This window comes from Globicephala melas, chromosome 1, assembly GCF_963455315.2.
Source record: "Globicephala melas chromosome 1, mGloMel1.2, whole genome shotgun sequence".
Taxonomy (NCBI): Eukaryota; Metazoa; Chordata; class Mammalia; order Artiodactyla; family Delphinidae; genus Globicephala; species Globicephala melas.
The window spans coordinates 79,407,399-79,428,903 of NC_083314.1; the positions used below are offsets into that span (position 1 = coordinate 79,407,399).

Below are 21,505 nucleotides of genomic sequence, written 5' to 3' on the forward strand. Positions count from 1 at the left end.
AACTCCAAAAGACCACAATGACCGATAAAAGATTTAAATGCGTTGGGTCCAACATTTTCAGGATGTATTCTCGTGACATTTTTTTTTAATATATTAGCTTTAAAATGGGAAATATAACCTCTGTCTGTATAATGACAATGCCGTGCTTTAAAACAGTAGCTATCTCTTAAAACATATAAATGACTGAGAACCATCACAAATAACGTGGTCACTTGATGTCACTGTAATTACAATCTGTATCCTTTGACTACATTGATTGTTTCAGGCCACTGTGAAGAAAGTGATTCCCAAGCTTCTGATATCAGTAACTGACGTAGGAGATCCTGGAGGGGCTTGTTTAGCAGGAGAAAAAATAATAAGCTCATTTTTGAACATGTTGGATTTGAAGTGTCTATGAACAGTTCATGCAGTGCTGAGAAGTCAGTTAAATACACAGATCTGATGCTTGGACAAGATATCTGGGCTAGAAATATAAATTCGGAGGTTTTAGAATATGGATGGTAATTGACATTGGAGTGGATGAGATTACCCAGGGAGAAAGCATAGAGGGAGAAGAGTAGACAGAGGCTCAAGAAGGTCCTGCAGACACTAAAATGTAATGGTCTCCTATAAGAGGAGGAGCTTAGAAAAGAATCTGAGAAGTGGCCAGAGAGTGGGAAACTCCAGAAGAGTTTGTCATAAGAGCACTAAGGAAAGGGACTGTTAGAGGGCAGTAGCTGCTGAGAGCTGCTGAGACACCAGTGAAGAGAACTGAGAAGTGTCCATTGGTTTTGGTGACATGGAGGTCAGAGGTGACCTTAGCACTTTTTGGGGACCAAGCCATTTGGAAGTTGGTTGGGAAGCCAGACTTCTAAAATTTGGCCATGAAGGGTAGGAGAGGGAACAGGGAGGTCTGGGGTCAAGGTAGAGTTTGTCATTGTTCTGTTTTATTCAAAGATTGGAGAGTGTGTATTTTTCGTGAGATGCAACTGAAAGAATTTAAAGACAGAAAAGAAAGAAAGGATTGTTAGTAGTGTAGGGTTTTGGAGAAATGGGAGGCGGGGTGGGAGCTAGGTCATGGGTGGAAGAATTGGCCTCCATTAAGAGGAAGGAAGGAAGGGTGGCTCATAGTTGTAGGGTTGTAAATCCAGAGCAGGACAGTGCAGTAGTTTTCATCAGATGTCTTTTAGGCACTGTCATCTCTCAGGTGTGGGGAATAGAGTTGGAAGCTTGAGAGTGAAGACTGTTTGAAATAGTTGTGGAGATAGGATCATCTGCTGGTGTTGGCAGGTCTGTTGAAGTTTGGGACCATGAATTTCTGGGGTTCCACTCTACCTATTGTGTAACTTTTCTCCAGTAGCACTCAGCAATCCAGGTCTGGGCGAGGGAGTTTAGACTGACAAGAGAATGACTGATAGATTGAGGAACCTAAGCTCGATTTAAAAAGGAAAACAAGGGGCTTCCCTGGCGGTCCAGTGGTTAAGACTCCGTGCTTCCATTGCAGGGGGCACGGGTTCGATCCCTGGTTGGGTAACTAAGATCCCCCATGCTGTGCTGTGCGGCCAAAAAATAAATAAAACAGAGGGTTTAAATGAATAAATAAATAAATAACAAGGAAAATGAAGGCTGGAAGCGGTGATAGAATGAAGAGATATTCTGGTATTAGAAGTACTGAAGACCTAGAAGAACAGAGGTATCTAGAGTGTAGAGCAAAGAGACCTGAAGTGTGGGGCCCAATAGGACATGGGCACATCCTGCCCAGGATGTGGGAGAATAATCAGCCTGTACCAGAGGAGAGTGTTGGTCTCTGTGGAAGACAGGTTTCCCGTAAGGCAAGTTTTGGAAGGCATGCTGAGTGAGGAAATTGAGGAAATAGATGAGCTGGCTGATTATAGAGCAGGAGTCACAGAGGGTACAGGGAAGTGTTCAAGAGAAGGGCTGGAAGGTTGGCTCAAGAGAAAGAAAGCAATATTACCAACCAGAATTCAAGTACAAAAGAGGTTAAATCACTGGGGGTGTGGGGGGATGGGGGGCAGGGGGGTGTAGTCCAGAGGACTCTTTTGCTCTTACTCTATCTAGAGGATTGTGTTCACAGTACCCATGTTTAAGGAGGACAAAGGGACCAGGAATATTTAGATCTGTTTATACATTAACAAATCTTTATTGAATTCCTGTAATGTGTGGAATGCTGCGTGACCGTGATAATGTATAGGTAATATGAGTCACAGTCACTGCCCTTAAGGAAGAGACATATATACCAACAATGAACTGCCATAGAGCAGTGTCACCGGGTCCAGCCAGGGGAACTGTGGTGAACTAGAGAGGAGTGCCTGAAAGGAGGAGCAGTTACTCAGCTCAGCTAATTGTTGCCCTGTGAGAATACAGACACAGGGTTGCCAGATTTTCTTATTATTTTTAAAAGGGACCAGAAATCTCTGTGTTTAAATGTAATTTCCTGACTTTTAAATGTCAGCAACTAATTCAAAATTTTCTTTAAAACTCTATCCAAATCAAGCAAAACACATAAGGGAGCTGCCATCTTGCAGCCTCTGCCATAGACTGTGATAAGTACAGGAATAGAAGAGTATTTTAGGCACAGGGGTGGCAAAGGAGGGAGTGACTCAGAACCACGTTGTATGAGGAATGGTTCAGTGGAAGGGGTGTTGTGATCAGCCTGGAGAGAGACGGACACTAATTTCTTTCTTTTTTTTAACTGGGGTGTAGTTGCTTTACAGTGTTAGTTTCTGCTGTACAGCGAAGTGAATCAGCTGTATGTATACATATATCCCCTCTTTTTTGGATTTCCTTCCCATTTAGGTCACCACAGAGTATTATGTAGAGTTCCCTATGCTGTACAGCAGGTTCTGATTAGTTATCTGTTTTATACATATTAGTGTATATATGTCAATCCCAATCTCCCAAGTTATCCCACACCCCCTTTCCCCCCTTGATGTCCATACATTTGTTCTCTACGTCTGTGTCTCTATTTCTGCTTTGCAAACAGGTTCATCTGTACCATTTTTCTAGATTCCACATATATGTGTTAACATACAGTATTTTTTTTTCTCTTTCTGACTTACTTCACTCTGTATGAGAGTCTCTAGGTCCATCCACGTCTCTACGGAAGACCCAATTTCGTTCCTTTTTATGGCTGAGTAATATTCCAGTGCATTTATATACCACATTTTCTTTATCCACTCATGTGTTGATGGACGCTTAGGTTGCTTCCATGACCTGGTTATTGTAAATAGTGCTGCAGTTAACATTGGGATGCGTGTGTCTTTTTGAATTATGGTTTTCTCTGGGTATATGCCCAGTAGTGGGATTTCTGGGTCATATGATAATTCTATTTTTAATTTTTTAAGGAATTTCCATACTGTTCTCCATAGTGGCTATATCAATTTACATTCCCACCAACAGTGCAAGAGTGTTCCCTTTTCTCCACACCCTCTCCAGCATTTATTGTTTGTAGATTTTTTGATAATGGCCATTCTGACCGGTGTGAGGTGATACCTTATCGTAGTTTTGATTTGCATTTCTCTAATAACTAGTGATGTTGAGCATCTTTTCATGTGCCTCTCGGCCATCTGTATGTTTTCTTTGGAGAAATGTCTATATAGGTCTTCATCCATTTTTTGATTGGGGTGTTTGTTTTCTTGATATTGAGCTGCATGAGCTGTTTGTATATTTTGGAGATTAATCCCTTGTCTGTTGCTTCGTGGATACTAATTTCAACTATTTAAAGGACTGTCAAGTGGAAGACAGGTTAGACTTGTGTCCCTTATGGCCTTAAAAGGTAAAACAGTGTCAACAGGAAGTATGTTGCAGCTCAAAATGGGAAAGAACTCTTAAATGACTAGAGATGCCTGAAGACGCAGTGCACTGCCTTGGACGGGAGCAAGTTGACAGGGCTGTAACGGAGGGGTATCTGGGGAAATGAGTAGGCTCTTCATCAAAGGGTCCCTTTCAACTCTGAAGTCCTACAGTTCTGAGTGGGTGAGGAACCAAGTGGACCTAAGAAGTGATGAGCAGAGAGGATGTCAAGAAGGGCAAGCAGAAAGCTTATGAAATGGGAGATGCTTGAGGGCCTTAGAGGACTTTCCTGATTGGCTTGGGTAGGCAGTGACTAGACAGCCAGGAAGATAAGAGACTGTAGGACAGACCTGGGGTTTGGGAAGACAGGAATTGACCATCCCCTCATTCCTTCCTGAAGAGACATATGAGCGGCTTGAGGCTGACAAAAAGAAGCAGGTCCACAAGAAGCGGAAGTGCCCTGGGCCCATAATCACCTACCATTCAGTGACAGTGCCACTAGTTGGGGAGCCAGGCCCTAAAGAAGAGAATGTCGACGTAGAAGGGTGAGTGAGTGAACCTCAAGGGGAGAAGAGGAGTGCAGTTTCTCCCTTCTGTATTCAGCTTGTATTCCCTCAGCCCCATCTCACTTGCTTTCCTCACACAGCTCTCTAACACCTGAGTATCTTTCAGATTCCTCTTCCTGTCATCTCCTATTTCTCTTTTAGCCTCTCTCTTCTCCTTTTCTGGTTTTCCATCCAGCTCTGCTTTGTTTTGTCCTATCACTTAATAGGTTCTCTCAGAATGTTGCCACCCACTGCCTCCTCCTCTTTCCTCACCTGTCTGATCTCTTTATCAGTTTTCTCTCCTCGGCTTTTTTAAATTTTTAAATCATTTATTTACTTATTTATTTATTTGGCTGCGCTCAGTGTTAGTTGTGGTGTGCATGTGGGATCTAGTTCCCTGACTGGGGATCGAACCCGGGTCCCCTGCATTGGGAGAGAGGAGTCTTAACCACTGGACCACCAGGGAAGTCCCTCAGCTCTTTGTGTTTTTCTCTGTCTTTTCCCTCAGACTTGATCCTGCTCCCACAGCTTCTGCATTGACTCCCCGTGCTGGGACTGGACCCGTCATCCCTCCTGCTCGCTGCTCACGTACCTTCATCACTTTTAGTGACGATGCGACGTTTGAGGAATGGTTTCCCCAGGGGCGGCCTCCAAAGGTCCCTGTTCAGGAGGTCTGCCCAGTGACCCATCGCCCAGCCCTGTACCGGGACCCTGTTACAGACATACCCTACGCCACCGCTCGAGCCTTCAAGATCATCCGTGAGGCCTACAAGAAGTACATCACTGCCCACGGACTGCCGCCCACTGCTTCAGCCCTGGGCCCTGGCCCACCACCTCCTGAGCCCCTCCCTGGCTCTGGGCCCCGAGCCTTGCGCCAGAAAATTGTCATCAAATGAAGGGATGTCTAGTCCTTAGAAACCTCTTTCCTGTCCTAACTTGGGGCTCTTAAGTTAGGGCTCTTAAGAAGCCCACTTCTCCCCTTTGTCATTGCTGATCTTTGTCCAGCCCGTCTCTGTATTTCTTTCCCTATCTTTTCCCTTAGTTCCTACACTGCTTTTGTTTGTGTTTTTTAATCTAATAAAATAGAAAGATCCCTTTTGTCTGGTGTCTAATCTAAGTTGGGAGCAAAAAGTATTTGTGAATGTCTGCGTATATATGGGCCTTTATATTTGTTTAATAGCATTTATTATGAGTTGCCCTTTTTACTTATTTATTGTTTTAAGGGTTATTTTTATTTTTTGGCTGTGCTGCGTGGCTTGCAGGATCTTAGTTCCCTGACCAGGGATTGACCCTGAGCCTTCAGCAGTGAAAGCGCCGAGTCCTAACCGTTGGACTGCCAGGGAATTCCCAGAGTTGCCCTTTTTGAATTGTAAAATATTCATTCCTCCAACAGTTTATAAACACCTTAAAATTAGACACCAAAACAAAATCCTTATACTCACCTTTATATCTGTATAGTCACTGCTTTGAATATAGCAGGCACCAAATAAGTAGGAACTGTGTGATTCTCATAGAACTTGTTTCTAGGACTCGGGCTTGTATGAAGAGGAGGAGGTGCCATGGCTCTTAGTGGCCACTAGAGGCTCTCAGGGCTGGGCAGGGTATGGGGGCTGTGTATATGTGATCTCCCACTACCCCCCACCTGGCCAGAGCTAAAATAATAAAATGCTGAGCTCACTGTTCCCCCACCCTCTCCCCCGTCGCTGGGCTTCTCCTGCTGCCAGGACAGTGCTCCAGTAGAACAGACAGACCAACCTACAGAAGGGGAGGTGAGAACGGAGGTGGCCACCAGGACTGGTAGGTGGGGAAGGCAGGGGCCTTATGGATCAGAGCCTGGTGGGAGATGGGAGGAGAAGAGTGGCTCTTATTGGGAATGAAATGGAGTGTGTGCCTCTTGTCACTCAGCATGTTTCTGCCACTGTCTTATGTTCTCCCTTAACTGTAGTTTACATTGTCAATGTAAGTATCTCACACATTTTCTGACTCTTTCATATTCAGTATGGTGTGTATGTGTGGCTTGTGTTTATTTTTCACATTGTAAAAGATATTGCAAGTTTAATCCTCTCACTGTTTTTAGAGAAACTTTATCCCATTTATAAGGCATTTCCCACCCATTAGACCGGTGTCACCTTCCTGTCCAAAGCCAGGGACAAATTATGGGAACTCAGTACCTGCTTCTAAGGCCATACCACCCTTCCCCCAACCTGGAAGTCCCCCAGCTCCTCTGAGCCCTTGCTTTGCCTTAGGATTTAGAATTTTAGCAAACATAGTGAAATCTTGATCCGACACAATAAAAGAGGAAATGAGGGTAGAGTCAGAGCACTGTCTCCCCCCCGCCACCCCCACCCGCCGCAATCCTCCTTGCTTTCTTAAGCCAGTTTAGGAAAAACTGGATTATGGGGACGAGAGGAGGAATTTCCCTGAAGCTCTCTGCCTGCCCCCATTCCTTTCAATAGGAACTGGGCTTGGGGCCAGCTGTGCTTGCAGGGCTCCTGGCAGCTGTGCTAGGGCAAGAGGCACGGACAGTCGAGGTAATAGGGGAGAGGTACTGCCAGGATTTCTTATACACTGGGGAAGGCAGATTCAGCCTGGATGCCTGGGATCCCCATCCGGAGTGGGTGGAAGCTGTGGGAGCCAGAAGGAGGCTCTGGTCCTAGCTAAACAACCTAGCCTTCCCCCATCTTCCCATATCCAACTAGGTCTATCCTCCAAGGCAAGCAGTTTATTGTTCTGCCCCACTGACCTGTCTCTTTGTCTCCCTACTGCGTCCATGTACATCTTTCCATTGTCCAACCACTTTCCCCATGTACCCCAGGCTCCGTGAGTGCCACACTGTGGGGAGGGGGTGGGGGCCATCATGTCATCGTATCAGAAGGAACTGGAGAAATACAGAGACATAGATGAAGATGAGATCCTAAGGACCTTGAGCCCTGAGGAGCTAGAGCAGCTGGACTGCGAGCTACAGGAGATGGACCCCGAGGTAGGGGCTCTAGCACAGGGTACCAGGGGCAGTCCCCAGGCATTTGGGAAGGGTGTGGGGCCCTGGGTGACTGAGACCAGGGCTATCTACAGGGACTGGAGTCCCAAGAGGGTCAGGGGAATGGTGTCTGGAGATGTTTTAGGGAGACTTGGAGGTGCCCCAGGTCAGAGGGGAGGTCTGACTTGCTCCCCAAAACTCATCCCTAAGAACATGCTCCTGCCAGCTGGACTAAGACAACGTGACCAGACAAAGAAGAGCCCAACGGGGCCGCTGGACCGAGAGGCCCTTTTGCAGTACCTGGAACAGCAGGCACTAGAGGTCAAAGAGCGTGATGACCTGGTTCCCTACACAGGCGAGAAGAAGGGTATGGAGACCCTAACATCCATGCCTCCCAGAACCCAAATTGTTGTCTCTCAAATGTCCCCTCCAGCTTCCCTCTCACCTTCCAGCTCCTAGCTGCCCAGGGACTCAGCTGCCTACACCTGCATGCCAGCTTGCACTCTTCAGCTCTTAGAAGAGATCAAGGGGACCCAGGAGTCCTGAGCTTGTAGAGAACTCAGGCTTTATAGTGGCTCCTAGTAACCCAGCATTCCACCTCCTGGAGAAGGAAAGGAATCTGGAGGCCAGGATCTTAGGAGAAATGACCTGTACCTGAACCATCCTCATCTCCCCATCAGGGAAACCCTATATTCAGCCCAAGAGAGAAATTCCAGCCCAGGAGCAGATCACTCTGGAGCCTGAGCTGGAGGAGGCACTGGCCCATGCCACAGATGCTGAGATGTGTGATATAGCAGGTGGGCAGCTGTGGGAAGTTGAGGAGTTGGGAAGATCTGGGGCAGGGGCTCCTAACCATGGCATGGGGCTAGCGGGGAAGGCCCTGAACCAGGATGTGGACGTTTTGAGACAGCCTCAGGCAGTGGTTTTAAATTTTTCTTACTTGTTTATGTATGTATTCACTCATCTTTAAATTTAATAAGTTAACAACTCTAGGGCAATTTTACAGGAATTATAAAGCAAAACTATTCTGGCTGAAAACAGGAGGGTCTCCCTGACAGACTCCCTCACCCTGTAGTGTCTCCTTAGGGATCTTCCCTTAGCCCTGTCTCAATGTTTTAAAAACCACTGCCTTAACGCAGTTTAATGGAAGGGACCCCTGGGACCAAGGGAGAGTGGAAGAGGTCAGCCTTCAAAAATGCAACAGATTCAGAATGAGGTCGGTGGGGGACCTGGAACAAGTCCATTTCTCTCATTCCCTGTCTCCCCTCTGCTTACTCTCTCCAGCCATTCTGGGCATGTACACACTGATGAGCAACAAGCAATACTATGATGCTATCTGCAGCGGAGAAATCTGCAACACTGAAGGCATTAGCAGTAAGTGTGTTTGGGAGCATGGCGCCCAGGGCTCTTGGCAGGCAGTCCCAGAGTCTGAGCAAAGGTAGCAACGGGTGAAACAGGTGAATCAGGGAGAGGACATGATGCATAAGTCATGAGAACCAATGGGGAGGAGATTGTGGGGGACATGTTGGGGTTTCCTTCCTGCCCTCACCCACCAGGTGTGGTGCAGCCTGACAAGTATAAGCCAGTGCCAGATGAGCCCCCAAATCCCACAAACATCGAGGAGATACTGAAGAGTGTTCGAAGCAATGACAAGGAGCTGGAGGAGGTGAACCTCAATAATATCCAGGTATCTGGCCCCCATCCTCTAAGCAATAACACTGGGATAACTCTGCTGACATATGTGAGTCCCCTAGCCCACCATCTCCTATTCCCCTTTGATAGGACATCCCGATACCCATGCTAACTGAGCTGTGTGAAGCAATGAAGACAAATACCCATGTCCGGAGCTTCAGTCTGGTGGCCACAAGGAGTGGTGACCCCGTTGCCAGTGTAAGGCTAGCTGACATCCCTAGCCCTCTCCCTGCACCCTGACATGCCCCGCTGGCAGGGCTGACATAAAGGGTTGTGCTGGGGGTGCTGTTCCCATCATGCTCTCTTAGGGGAGCCCTGCTGGAGACTCCTACCCTCAGTTCTATGACTCACTGCTCTGAAATCCTCAGCTCATCTTCCTGAAGAGCCACAACCCTCCTACCCACGCCAACTCCACTGCGCACTTAATCTCCCTGCTTTCCTTGCTACCTACTCCCACACCTGCCTCCCTCAAGCCCCACCCACAGCTCAAGGACTCTTCTCCAGGAGCTGTGTTTCCCTCTTGCTCCTGTTCTTTCTCTCCTCAGTCATCTGTGAAACTGTCCCCTAACCCTAACCCAAGTTCCTACTACCCAGGCGGTGGCTGACATGTTGCGTGAGAATCGTAGCCTCCAGAGCCTGAACATTGAATCCAACTTCATTAGCAGCACAGGGCTCATGGCTGTGCTGAAGGCAGTTCGGGAGAATGCCACACTCACTGAGCTCCGCGTAGACAACCAGGTCAGCATTCCCTTCCCATCTCCTGGTCTTTGCAGTCAGCTAATACTCACTGAGCCTCCTCCCTGAGGCAGCCACTGGGGCAGGAGCTCATCTGATCTTGTTTGAACTCCTCTCTTCTTTGTCCCTATGAGGGGAGCCAAGGCAGCATCTCTTATCACCCACTCCGGAGAAACAAGCCTCTTTGACCTCCCAAAGGGTCGGTGGTCTAGGACAGTGAACAAGCCAGACAGGGTTGGTGACAGCTTCCATCTCTCCTTCCCCCAGCGCCAGTGGCCTGGCGACGCAGTGGAGATGGAGATGGCCACCGTGCTTGAACAGTGCCCCTCCATTGTCCGCTTTGGCTACCACTTTACACAGCAGGGGCCACGAACTCGGGCAGCCCAGGCCATGACCCGGAACAATGAACTGCGTGAGTAGCTGCAGAGGTGGTGTGTGGGGGAGAGGGCACGTAGCTGCAGAAGCTGGTGGATGCTCCTGAAAGCTGACTTAGTGACTAACAGCCTGGGGTGCTGCCAAAGTGACTCACATGAGAAGCTCAAACCCCACAGGTGATCCGAAAGTAGACAGAAAAGCACTTCTGCCCAAATATACCAGGAAAGAGGCGGAGGGAAGCTACAAATACCTGTTTGGGGAAATGGTATTTTTATTTGCTGCGTTGTTTCTTATTTTGTTAATGTGAGGGGGGAAGGGCATGTTTGGTGGCCTAAGACATTACCTCTTTATGAGTCTGGCCAAGGAACTAGAAAGAAGAAGAGCACCTTTGCAGGAAGCAAGAGATGGGATAACGACTTGTGTTTACTCTTCTTCCTTTACAGGTCGCCAGCAAAAGAAGAGATAACACTACCCTTCCCTTTACCAACTAGAGCTCGGAGCCGTGAAAGCTTAAATCCTCATCTTGTAAATAAAAGCCCTTCTGTCCGCTCTGTCTGCCTCCTTCCTTCGGCTTTGGGGTGGAAATCTTGGCGCTAACCCCCAAGGGTTACTGCCAGTTCATCAGGGGATTATTTATACTCTGGGGATCAGCAGGCAGGGAGGTTCAGGTTACCAGCAGGAGGTGGGGGAGCTCCCTCCCTTGGTGTTCCCCATAACCCTTCCAATGCCTTTAGTCTCTTCTACTTTCACAGGGTGGCCAGCCCTGGCCCTGTTTCTTGACATGTCCAGCCCCTCCCCCCGAACACCTACCCACAACCCCCATGTTATTTGAAGGAGGAAAGGACTTTGAGTGGAGGTGGAGAAGAAGGCAGAAAACATGAAGGGCAAAAATCTCCTTCTGACAGACTTATTAATAGGGCACCGGGCTGCATGCAGCTGACGCTTGGCATGACTTTGGTAGAAGGTGGGGGAGGGGTTAGAAGTATGGGGAGCTGTGTACATTGCAGAGAAGAATTGGCTGGGCTGAGAAGGAACAATTCTGAAATCCTGAAACAAGGAGCCAGACTCAAGGAAAGTTAGGCTCCCAGCACCCACTGTAGTTTATTTGTGAACTGAATGGGAAAAGAGGGTGTCAGTCCAAGGGGAGATCAGGGGGTTCCTCTTCATCAGAGTCAAACTCAACATTTTCATCTTTTACCCATCGACCTCGTCCATCTGGGATCCATCCAGAGCTGGAAACATCAGAAAAAAGAGAATTGGTCAGGAAAGGAAGTTTATCAAGAAATTAGTGGAGATAAGTAAAAACACTTGAAAAGCTTTGAAAAAAGGAGGGTCAGAGAGAAAAGGGGAAATCTGAGGAAAGTGATTCTGCATACTCACCTTCGAAGGGTGAGGTAATGATCCAGGGCCCGTTTTCTTGTGGGGCTCACAGGTGCAGGGGATGAGACAGTTACTGACTCCTTGGTCTGTGAGCCAGCCTCAGGCTCAGGTTCTCTACTGATCTTCCCACGTTGGGGTTCAACCTCTGGGGGTGGCAAAGGGGAATGAGAGACAGAGGGACGAAGGGCTTCTGGTCTGGGTAGAGAAGAATCAAAGTCTGTAAAAGCAGTGAAGGAAAGGGCCAAATCTCCTGTGACTCCCAACCCCTTAAAGCAGTGCTTCCTAAAACTGTGTTCCTCAAGATATTAATAAGCGTTGTGCATAAAAAGGATTTTGGAATCCAGTGAATTTAGGAAAGGCTAAGTTAACTTTTTTAAGGTTTTTTTTTTATCTTAAGACTTTGTAGACCCCTTAAAATACACTAATATTACTATTCTTCAAATAGGATTACAAAGCACCACTTCCCAAACTTTTTTCTTAATTACAAGATTCCTTTTCCTGAAATACAAGTTAACACCTCCAGAACACTAGTATTCCTCAGATTACAATTAGGAAAACAATCACTTTAGAGCCATCTATCTCCTGTCCCTCCCTATCTCTGGCTTTCCCACCCCACACACCTGTACTTCCGGCGGCAGCAACTGTTATAGTGAGGAGCTCTGTGCAGAGCATTCTGGGTGATAAGTCGAGTCTGGGTTAACAGAGGAGCCTGGCATGGAGATGGGAGACAGAATCAGAGCCTTCAGAGCTAGAAAGAAGCCCAAGCCCTTCAAGCCTAGGGTGTGCAGCACAGTCCTGCCTGGAACACAACCTCCCCACTCTGATTACCTCCACTTTGGTCTCTTCCCTCCTTAGTTCATTCTGCTCTCTTGGATTCTGCTCCATGCCCTTTCCTGGCTGCTTCTTGCCATAGAAAAGCTGCAGGCCTGAGGAGGAAGGGGAAGATAATTAAAAGCAGAGCACCAAGGGTGGTCTGAAGAGATTTTAAGGGTTTATTCTCCATCCTCTGTCTTCTCCCAAACTTACTGGACAGATGCTTCTTGCCTGCACGGTGGGCAGTCAGCATGGCCAGAGTGTCCAGTACAGGTCGATGGGGACATATGGCACAAGCAAAGCTGGGGAGGAGGAAAGAAGAAGATAACTGGCCCCAGAGTAGTGGAGTCTCGGCCATAGGTCCCACCCCGTCCTAGCACTCCTTTCCAAAGTCTCCCAATGTCCACCAACCACATCCCTGTCGCTCCCTCCTAAAGAATCTTAGATACTCCCCCTCTCCTCCTTAATAACAAAAGTTTATTAGGCATCCCTGGTGGCACACTGGTTGAGAGTCCGCCTGCCAATGCAGGGGACACGGGTTCGAGCCCTGGTCCAGGAAGATCCCACATGCCGCAGAGCAACTAACCCCGTGCGTCACAACCACTGAGCCTGCGCTCTAGAGCCCACGAGCCGCAACTACTGAAGCCCGCGCACTTAGAGTCTGTGCTCCGCGACGAGAAGCCACCAGTGAGAAGACCGCGCACCGCAACGAAGAGTAAGCCCCGCTCTCCGCAACTAGAGAAAGCCCGTGGGCAGCAACAAAGACCCAACGCAGCCAAAAAAAAAAAAAATTTATTGAGCCTCTAACCGCAGAACCCTTAGGCTTGATCCACTCCTCGCCCTCACCGTCCATCCCGTAGCATCAGCGCCTCATCCTCTGGGATATAACTAGCCAGCAAATCCCCAACTCTTCGTTTCTGCAGGAGATAGGGGAAGAAGTCCGGACGGGATAAAAGTGAAATGATAGGGACGAGAACTCAAAGGGAATAAAGACCATGGGGCGAGCAGAGATCTGGGGCGAAGAAGGGGTCAACAGCAGCTCTAGTCGTCTGGCTCCCTCCGCACCACCACCCCCCCCACCAGTTGTTGTCACGGCAACAAAACAGCTCCTTCACATCCTTCAGAGGGCAGACGCTCTTCTCTCGCGCTTACTTTGAGCACATTGAGTTGACTCCAATCATCCCCTTCCCTCTTGAAAGACATCACGACTGTGAGCCCCAGAAACGATCAATTCTACGGCTCCGCCTTCAGCACTCCTTTCAGGCCACCGTAGCGAGAGTGGGACTGCTACCTTCCTTCCTTTCCTGTCTCTTTCCGGTTGGCCCCCTTACTTCCGGGGACGCTCTTCCACGCATGCACTGCGCGATCCCGGAAGCCCGCCCCTTGCCTGCGGATGGGGACTGCATTTCCTATGGTGCCCTGCGACCCCGCCGGCGCGGAGCCTTTAGGGAAATGAAGTCTTTTTTTCAAAGAACTTGCCGCCGGGCTGGATACAGGCCCCTGCATCTTGACAGATTCGAGGGTTTGGAGGGACAAGAACCTAGATGTGGAGCCCGAATTTGAGGGTGTGACTAATTTGATGTGGAGGGTACCTTTGAGGATCTCTGAGGGGAAAGTGTGCTGTAGACTCTCGCTTTCATCACGCGCTTCTCTTGCGGCCACAGCCCACCTGGGGTGGGCCTGATTTGTTCCCGACCCTAGCCGGCCCACCCCGGGACGGGGCGGAGTCGGGGTGTTGAGGGGCCGGGAGGTCGGGCTGCTGGACCTAGGGGCAAACTGAGCTGAGTGTTGAGGAGGTTGTCTAGAATTCAAAGGTCAGAGGTCAATGTCGCGAGTTGTCGTGGGGAATCGAAAGTCGGAGGGGTGCTAAGGAGAGACTCAGGTAGAGACTGAATAGTCGGAGTACAGATTGGTGGGAAAGGGGCTTGGAGGGAGGAGAAGCGAGGGCTGTGAGGTCACGTAGTGCCGGGGGAGGCGGGGAGACTTAGGACAGAAGACTGAAGGGGAAAGGAATCCTCTAAGTCCTAGAGACCCCGGGCCCGTCACTATTGGTCACTTAGACAGGCCTCCCGCAGTTGCAACCCCAGTTGTCCGCAGGGTGAGGAGATGGCTTCTCCCTCTAGACAGGCCCCCCTTGGCGGGTCAGGACTGCTTCAAGGGAGCCGGGCTCGTTCTTATGGAAGCCTGGTGCAGTCTGCCTGCTCCCCGGTGAGGGAAAGACGCCTGGAGCATCAGTTGGCGCCCGGAGACACCCTGGCTGGACTAGCACTCAAATACGGGGTGACGGTGAGTCTTAACAGGATTGGGACGCAGACACCCACTTAAAAGAGACTTATTTCTCATGAGTAGGTAGTGGCCCTCTAGGCAACTTCCCCTGAAATTTTCTTAATTGTGTTTAAATTAACTAATTTTGATAAATTAATTGTGGTGTAAGTCTGGTCCACCTTTGTCTTTTGGTTTGTGTTCCCATCGCAGTGTTGCACTGTCTGGTTGGGACAAATCCTGTCCCACTATCCCAATGGAGGGGAGCAACTCCTATTTATTATGCCAGTCACTATACTAAAGACTTTACATCTGTTAGCCCATTTGATCCTCACATCCCTGTCAAGCACACAATTATTGTCCCCTTTTTACAGATGAAGAAACCGAGACTTAGATTGGTTAACCAGTTTGACCAAGGTCAAATAACTAAAGTGTTGAAGTGAAAATTCAAACAGGTCTGTCTGACTCCAAAGCTTGTACTGTTAACCACATAGCAACACTAATTGAGAGTGATTAAACATTTACAGCAAACAGTGGAGAGCTAGTTTTTAGTCCTAAGTTCCCTACGTGCCTGTCTGTTCTTGTTCTTTTTTCTCCTCAATGCTCTGCCCTCTTCTTTTCTGGAAGGTGGCCTCCTTGGTACAAAACAGGTACTCTCTATGCCAAGCATTTCAGCTCCTGCATAGGGTGTATTTGGTAGATGTAAAAATACATTGTTTTAAAGTTGATAAAGGTGGTTTTTTTTTTTCCATATCCGGTTGAATTTAGTCAACATTTTAATGCTTGATATGTTTAAAGCACTGTGGTAACCACCTTGGGAGACAGACATAAATAAAGTGTATAGTTGCTGCCCTCATGAATTTACAGTCTAGTGAGATATGGACAGGGACACAAATAATGATTGTAGGTGACAGAATGTGGTGAGTTCGTAGAGGTGTTAACAAAGAGGAGGAAGTCAGGAAAGAAGACTGATTTTTATTTGGAAGGGGACATCAGTGCAGATTTTAAGGGAGCCATCGCAATGGGCCTTGAAAGACTTGGACATTCTTTCCTCTATGCTCCTCTCTATAAACCTATGTAATCCAGTGGTTTACACCTTTTACATCTTTGTCTTTCCGGTAGCCTGTACTCTCTTTAAGGGACAGAACTATTTCCTTTCAATTTTATATCTCTAGAGCTTGGCATAGTCCCCAGCACATAAAAGCTTAATAGATGTTTTTTGAATGAATGAAATTATGGCTACGATTTCCACACATGGAGATTTGGGAGTATAGTAAAGTGAACATGTCAAGTAGAGGGATGACCTAAACAAAGGAAGTAGATGTGAAAGTACTGAGCAGTGCTTTCATCCCAGCAGAGGCTCAGAGGCCATGCAATGAAGGAAACTGTGCTGCTAGTGAATCAACAATTTTTTTTGAGGTTTTCTTACAGCCCTGTACCTTTCTGAGTACAGAAAACCTCTGTAGTCTAGTGAAGAAGAGTTTTAGGTTCTGGCCTCATTCTGCTGCTTACTAGCTGAGTGACTGAATAGTCAATCACTTCCCCTGTTTGGGGCCTCAGTTTCTTATCATTTGTAAAATGAGGAAGATGTATTAAATTTAAAACTTAGATAAATCAAAACAAACAAAAAAAACTTAGATAAATCAATTACCTAAGTTATTACCTACCTGTCATTTAAGGAACACTTAGTATGTGCCAAGCGCTATATATTATCTCATATTTCTCTGTAAATCTTTATGAGGTAGATGTAACTATTTCTATTTAAAGGTAAGGAATATCACTGTGTTGTACATCTGAAACTAATAAAATATTTTAAGTCAGTTATACTTCAATAAAAATAAAATTTTAAAGATAAGGAGACTGAAGCTTAGAGAGATAATTTGCCATAGACTAAATACAACTAGTCTAATTAGTAGAGCTAAGATTCAGACCAGGTTGTCTCATTCTAAAATCCTCACTTTGAATTGCTCTATTAAACTAACTAGATTCTAATGACCTTTCTAGCTCTTGGCTCAATGGAAATGGAACAATGTCCCCTTATATGGTACTGCTAGGAAATAATAAAAGCAACAGAAAAGGACCTAGGATATTATCGAGACAAAAGAGACCTAGGATATTATCTAGGCAAAATAAAATGAATAGCATCAAAGCACTTGGCGAAGAAAAAGTACAAAACTGCAAGCCATTTTTAACTTTTTTTTATTGTTAGATCAATCCAATTTTATTTTTAAACTCATTATAGCATAAGATTTTATAAGTCAACTTTATTATAGTAGTCTTGCCCTAGAGTGGAAACAGCTTTGATATTTGACAGATATAAGAATTATGATTTCCCAAACTGGTGCCATTATGGGATGAATTTTTAGTAAAACTGGCTGCCTGGCCTTGAATAATAAAATACTGACATACTGTGTCTGTGGTTCCTATATTTTATTATCTAGTTTATTTACTCATAAAGCATTAATGAGCCTCTGCTGTGTGCCAAGTTTGTGCAATGCTGAAGAGTGCCTTAGGCATACAGAGACGGCAAGTCACCAACCCTGCCCTTAAAGGACTCACAGTTTGAGCAAGACAAATATGCAAAGAGATGAATAACAATATAATAGGGTAGGTATTATTACAGCAATATTTACAGTATGCATTGGGAGCCCTGAAGAAGATAACACAAAGGGAATGATAGTTGATGAGAAGTTTTCCAGGCAGAGAAGGGAGTAGTGGAGAAACATTCCAGGCAGATAAAGACACAAAAAGGTGAAAGATCATGAAATGTTGGAAGAAAAATAAAAAGTTCAGGATGGCAAAATGTATAAGTGGCAGAAGAAGGGAGGTGTGGGTGGACTTCCTATGAGAGCTAGATTGAGAATGCCCTTGAATGCTAATTTGGATATTTTTTTTGGCCGCACCACGTGGCTTGTGAGATCTTAGTTCCCCGACCAGGGATCGAACGCGGGCCCTGTGAGTGAACGTGCTGAGTCCTAACCACTGGACTGCCAGAGAAGTCCTGCTAATTTGGATTCTATCTCTGAGCCAATGGGGAGCCATAGAAGGTTTATAAGCAAGGTAGTGGGTTGGGGCTTTCCTGGTGGTGCAGTGGTTAAGAATCCACCTGCCAATGCAGGGGACACGGGTTCGAGCCCTGGTCCGGGAAGATCCCACGTGCCACAGAGCAGCTAAGCCCGTGCGCCACAACTACTGAGCCTGTAGTTGTGCGCCACAACTACTGAGCCACAACTCTAGAGCCTGAGCTGCTCTAGAGCCCACGAGTTACAACTACTGAGCCTGCGTGCTGCAACTACTGAAGCCCGCGTGCCTAGAGCCCATGCTCCACAACAAGAGAAGCCACCACAGTGAGAAGAGTTCACGCACTGCAGTGAAGAGTAGCTCCCGCTCACCACAACTAGAGAAAGCCTGCGCACAGCAACGAAGACCCAACACAGCCAAAAATAAATAAATTTATAGAAAACAAAACAAAAACTGTTACAGTACCCAGATGAGAAATATTAAGAGTCTGTTCTAAGTCAATGGCAGTGAATGTGAAGATGAGACCAGATGTGAGAGATTTTTACAGCATTTTTGTTGACCTGTTAGGTCTGGATCATGAAAGAAAAGTATGAGTTAAGGATGACATTGATATTTCTACCTTGGGAGGCAGGTAGATAGAGATGGTGATATCAGTCACTATGTTCAGTGATGAATAAATAAGTACTAAATAAATATTTGATCAGTGAAATTATTAATATAATAAGAAAAGCATTCCTGGAAGGAGTAAAAAGACCTAGAATTCTAGTTTTATCTCTGTCAGTAACTTGCTAGGCAAGTAATTTAACCTTTCTGAACCTCAGTTCCTTCATCTTTAACAGTAGTTAAAGGGACCCCCTAGGGGTCCCTAAGATGCTGTAGGGATCCACAAGGTCAAAACAATTTTCATGGTAATAATAACAAGACTTTATTTGTCTTTTTTATTCTCATGAGTATACTGTTTTCCAGAGGCTACGTGACATGTGTTACTGCAGCAGATGCATGTAGAGGCAGATATGAGAATCCTGTTGTCTTCCATTAAGTCGGACATTAAAGTGATTTACAAAAATGTAAAACAGTGCCTCTGTTCTTGCTACATGTTTGTTGTTTTTGTTTTGGAAAATATAGTTATTTTTCATCAAAATATTTATGTTAATATGTAATGGAAGTGTTTTTAAATTTTTTCAGTTTTAATTTTATAATACCTTAAATATTGATAGATGTGATCAACATAAGTAAAAGCTTTTTTCCTCAATAATTTTTTTAAATGTAAAGGGGCCCTAGGACCAAAAAGTATGAAAGCTGCTGATCAATAAAAAAAAATAGGGATAATATCAGCCCACTGTAGTTTTGGTTGTTATAGGGTCAGATAAGACTTTGTACAATCACTTTAAAAAGCATGAGGTGCTATACAAATATAAGATGGATTGTTATTACTGTCATTAACTGTGGTGACTTTTTTTTAAAGATGGAACAGATTAAGCGTGCAAACCGCCTTTATACTAATGACTCGATCTTCCTGAAGAAAACCCTCTACATCCCCATCCTGACAGAGCCCAGAGACCTGTTCAATGGTTTGGATTCTGAGGAAGAGAAGGATGGAGAGGAAGAGGTACAGCCAAGTAAGGATGAAGTTGGGCCACACTCAGCTGAGAGGAAGAAACAAGAGACAGGTTCGGGACGTGCCAATGGTGAAGCCCTTCCTACAGCTGGCCAGGAGCCCCCCATTCACGACCTCTCTGCCTCTGATTTCCTTAAGAAGCTTGATTCACAGATCAGCTTGTCAAAGAAGGCTGCTGCCCAGAAGCTGAAAAAGGGAGAAAGTGGGTGAGTCTTGAATGGGTCTTTTTTTTTTTTATATAAATTTTTTTTTCTATTTCTTTTTTTTAAAATTTATTTTTATTTTATTTATTTATTTTGGGCTGCAATGGGTCTTCATTGCTGCACGCGGGCCCTCCTCTCCAGTTGCAGCGAGCAGGGGCCACTCTTCACTGCAATGCGCAGGCCTCTCACTGCGGCAGCCTCTCCCGTTGCGGAGCACAGGCTCTAGGCGCATGGGCCTCAGTAGTTGCGGCACGTGGGCTCAGTAGTTGTGGCTTGTGGGCTCTAGAGCACAGGCTCAGTAGTTTGGCACATGGGCTTAGTTGCTCCGTGGCATGTGGGATCCTCGAACCCGTGCCTCCTGCCTTGGCAGGCGGACTCCCAACCACTGTGCCACCAGGGAAGTTTGAATGGATTCTTTTAAGTCCGTCCATAGACTCTCTGTTCCCCCAACCATACCTGACCAGACACAAAGTAAGTAATTCCAGTGTCAGCAGAAGCAAGGTGAAACCTTTCCCTCAGGTGGCCGCAAGACAATGAGCAGAGCCTATGGCTGCTGGAATGGGTAGAGGCACTGGGTAATGGTTCTGTGTTCTCAGTGGAGTGAAATAGTTGACTGTTCTTACTGCTCTGATGGTCCATGAAGGAGCATTAGGATTAGGATTTATCCAGAGGGTACTGAGACTCCATCTTAAGGCAACCAGCTCATGTATATTAGAGAAGGACAGCTTCCCACGTACTTCTTCGCTCAGCCTAGTCTCAGCCTCTTCCCTTGATCTGTCGCTCTTTCCCCCTTTCCTCACCTGCAGGATACCTGGGGAGGATTCAGGTCTTCACCTGAGCTCTCCTCGGATGCAGCAACGAGCAGTCCTAGGTCCTGTGCCGCTGACCCGGACCTCTCGGACCCGGACACTTCGGGACCAGGAGGATGAAATCTTCAAACTCTGATGTCTCCAGAACTGATTGAGAGAAGCCAGATGTTGAAGGAGCAACTTGAGGGAGAGAGGAGCCTGAGGTGAGGCTCAGGAACATGGCCTCCCAGCCCACCTCCCTTACTCCTGCCATCTTCTGAGCCTACTTGTCCGTCAGGAGTTCCTTGGTCTGGAGCAGTTCTATTGGCAAGGGTAGGGGATGGGAAATAGACCCCCTCTCAGTTCTGGGGCTGAATCTAGAGTTGTCCTTTAGATTCAAAAGGCTCTTTTAACATCCCTGCTGCCTTTCCCATCCCTTTCACCATTCCTTGGCCTTAGAGCAGGGAGGCAGGGACTCTCACAGCCCCGAACTTCCTCCCCATCTCCAACTATGTTACCTAATTTATTTGGTGCTATATTGAAGTATTATTTATTTGCTATATCTTATTCTTTCCCAGTATTAGCTGAAAAATGGGATTGCTATAGCCCTGGGATGAGGGGAACCCAGGAACAGTAAGTGAGCCAGTGACTCCTGGCCCACCTTCCCCACCTTCTTAGCCAGCCATGTTATTGAGAACGGGCAATCAGTGATCTAGCCCTGCTGCAGGGAATGGCAGACTGTGCCTCGCCCCCAATCTCAAATGGAAGAATTTGGGCTCAGTCTTGACTAACCAGGTCACTATAACTTTTTCACAACTCTTGCTCTGAGAAAAAAACAGCTATGTAGGGTCCTGAACTCTCCATGCCACCAGGTCACCCTTCTAATCTGCTCCTCTGTTCAGCCTGTGTGAGGCTAAGGGATGGAAGAAGAATTGCCGTGGAGTTTGAAGAGGAGGACAGTTGTGGGAGTCTTTTTTCTTATATCCTCTCCCGACCAGAGCCTATTGATCTATGTCTTGCTCCTCACTGCATATTTATTTGCAATTTGTAGCACTGATCTGCGGTACAGTTTTTTTTGAGTTTCTTAAACAGAAGAAGTAGGCAAGGGAACCCTGGTGATGCTGGAAATATGCCTCAGTCTCCTGTATGGAAATGGTGAGAGGTGAGATGAGTGGTGTTTATATACCTCTTTCCTCTGTGATGATCATAAGATACAAGAAGCTGGAGAGATTAAACATTGAGCCCTGTGTATGTTTTAATAGTTTTATTTCCTCTGTGAGACTCTCCCCTGCCCTAGCCCCTTC

General features: G+C 46.7%; 4 protein-coding genes across 6 annotated transcripts in view; 3 read left to right on the plus strand and 1 right to left on the minus strand.

Moving 5' to 3' along the window:
• Nucleotides 1–5,432, plus strand: part of VPS72 (vacuolar protein sorting 72 homolog) — a 10,717-nt gene extending 5,285 nt beyond the window's left edge. The window contains exons 5-6 of one of the 2 annotated variants that reach the window (XM_030846468.3): nucleotides 4,193–4,337; nucleotides 4,846–5,432. In XM_030846468.3, the coding sequence (XP_030702328.1) occupies nucleotides 4,193–4,337; nucleotides 4,846–5,233 (533 nt within the window). In that variant the 3' untranslated portion in view covers nucleotides 5,234–5,432. The remainder of the gene's footprint in view (nucleotides 1–4,192; nucleotides 4,338–4,845) is intronic. The other variant, XM_060299631.2, reaches the window with a different exon arrangement.
• Nucleotides 5,433–7,192: 1,760 nt separating this feature from the next.
• On the plus strand, nucleotides 7,193–10,161 carry TMOD4 (tropomodulin 4). Its single transcript, XM_060293479.1, has 8 exons — nucleotides 7,193–7,317; nucleotides 7,525–7,681; nucleotides 7,995–8,111; nucleotides 8,599–8,688; nucleotides 8,871–9,001; nucleotides 9,097–9,204; nucleotides 9,601–9,744; nucleotides 10,009–10,161. The coding sequence occupies exons 1-8, from the start codon at nucleotides 7,195–7,197 to the stop codon at nucleotides 10,159–10,161; spliced, it is 1,023 nt and encodes a 340-aa protein (XP_060149462.1). The 5' UTR covers nucleotides 7,193–7,194.
• Nucleotides 10,162–11,192: 1,031 nt separating this feature from the next.
• Nucleotides 11,193–13,627, minus strand: SCNM1 (sodium channel modifier 1). Of its 2 annotated transcripts, XM_030846469.2 has the most exons (7): nucleotides 13,462–13,627; nucleotides 13,156–13,226; nucleotides 12,523–12,611; nucleotides 12,325–12,422; nucleotides 12,117–12,205; nucleotides 11,497–11,691; nucleotides 11,193–11,348 (listed from the first exon to the last, which is right to left on the minus strand). In XM_030846469.2, the coding sequence occupies exons 1-7, from the start codon at nucleotides 13,510–13,512 to the stop codon at nucleotides 11,249–11,251; spliced, it is 693 nt and encodes a 230-aa protein (XP_030702329.1). In that variant the 5' UTR covers nucleotides 13,513–13,627; the 3' UTR covers nucleotides 11,193–11,248. The 2 variants fall into 2 exon arrangements, with proteins under 2 accessions (XP_030702329.1, XP_060142854.1); XM_060286871.1 differs by lacking the exon at nucleotides 13,156–13,226 and having other exon boundaries at nucleotides 13,462–13,592.
• A 105-nt stretch (nucleotides 13,628–13,732) lies between these two features.
• LYSMD1 (LysM domain containing 1) lies at nucleotides 13,733–21,452 on the plus strand. Its single transcript, XM_030846470.2, has 3 exons — nucleotides 13,733–14,595; nucleotides 19,058–19,416; nucleotides 20,220–21,452. Exons 1-3 carry the CDS (start codon nucleotides 14,416–14,418, stop codon nucleotides 20,356–20,358), a joined length of 678 nt encoding a protein of 225 aa, XP_030702330.1. The 5' UTR covers nucleotides 13,733–14,415; the 3' UTR covers nucleotides 20,359–21,452.
• Nucleotides 21,453–21,505: the final 53 nt, after the last annotated feature.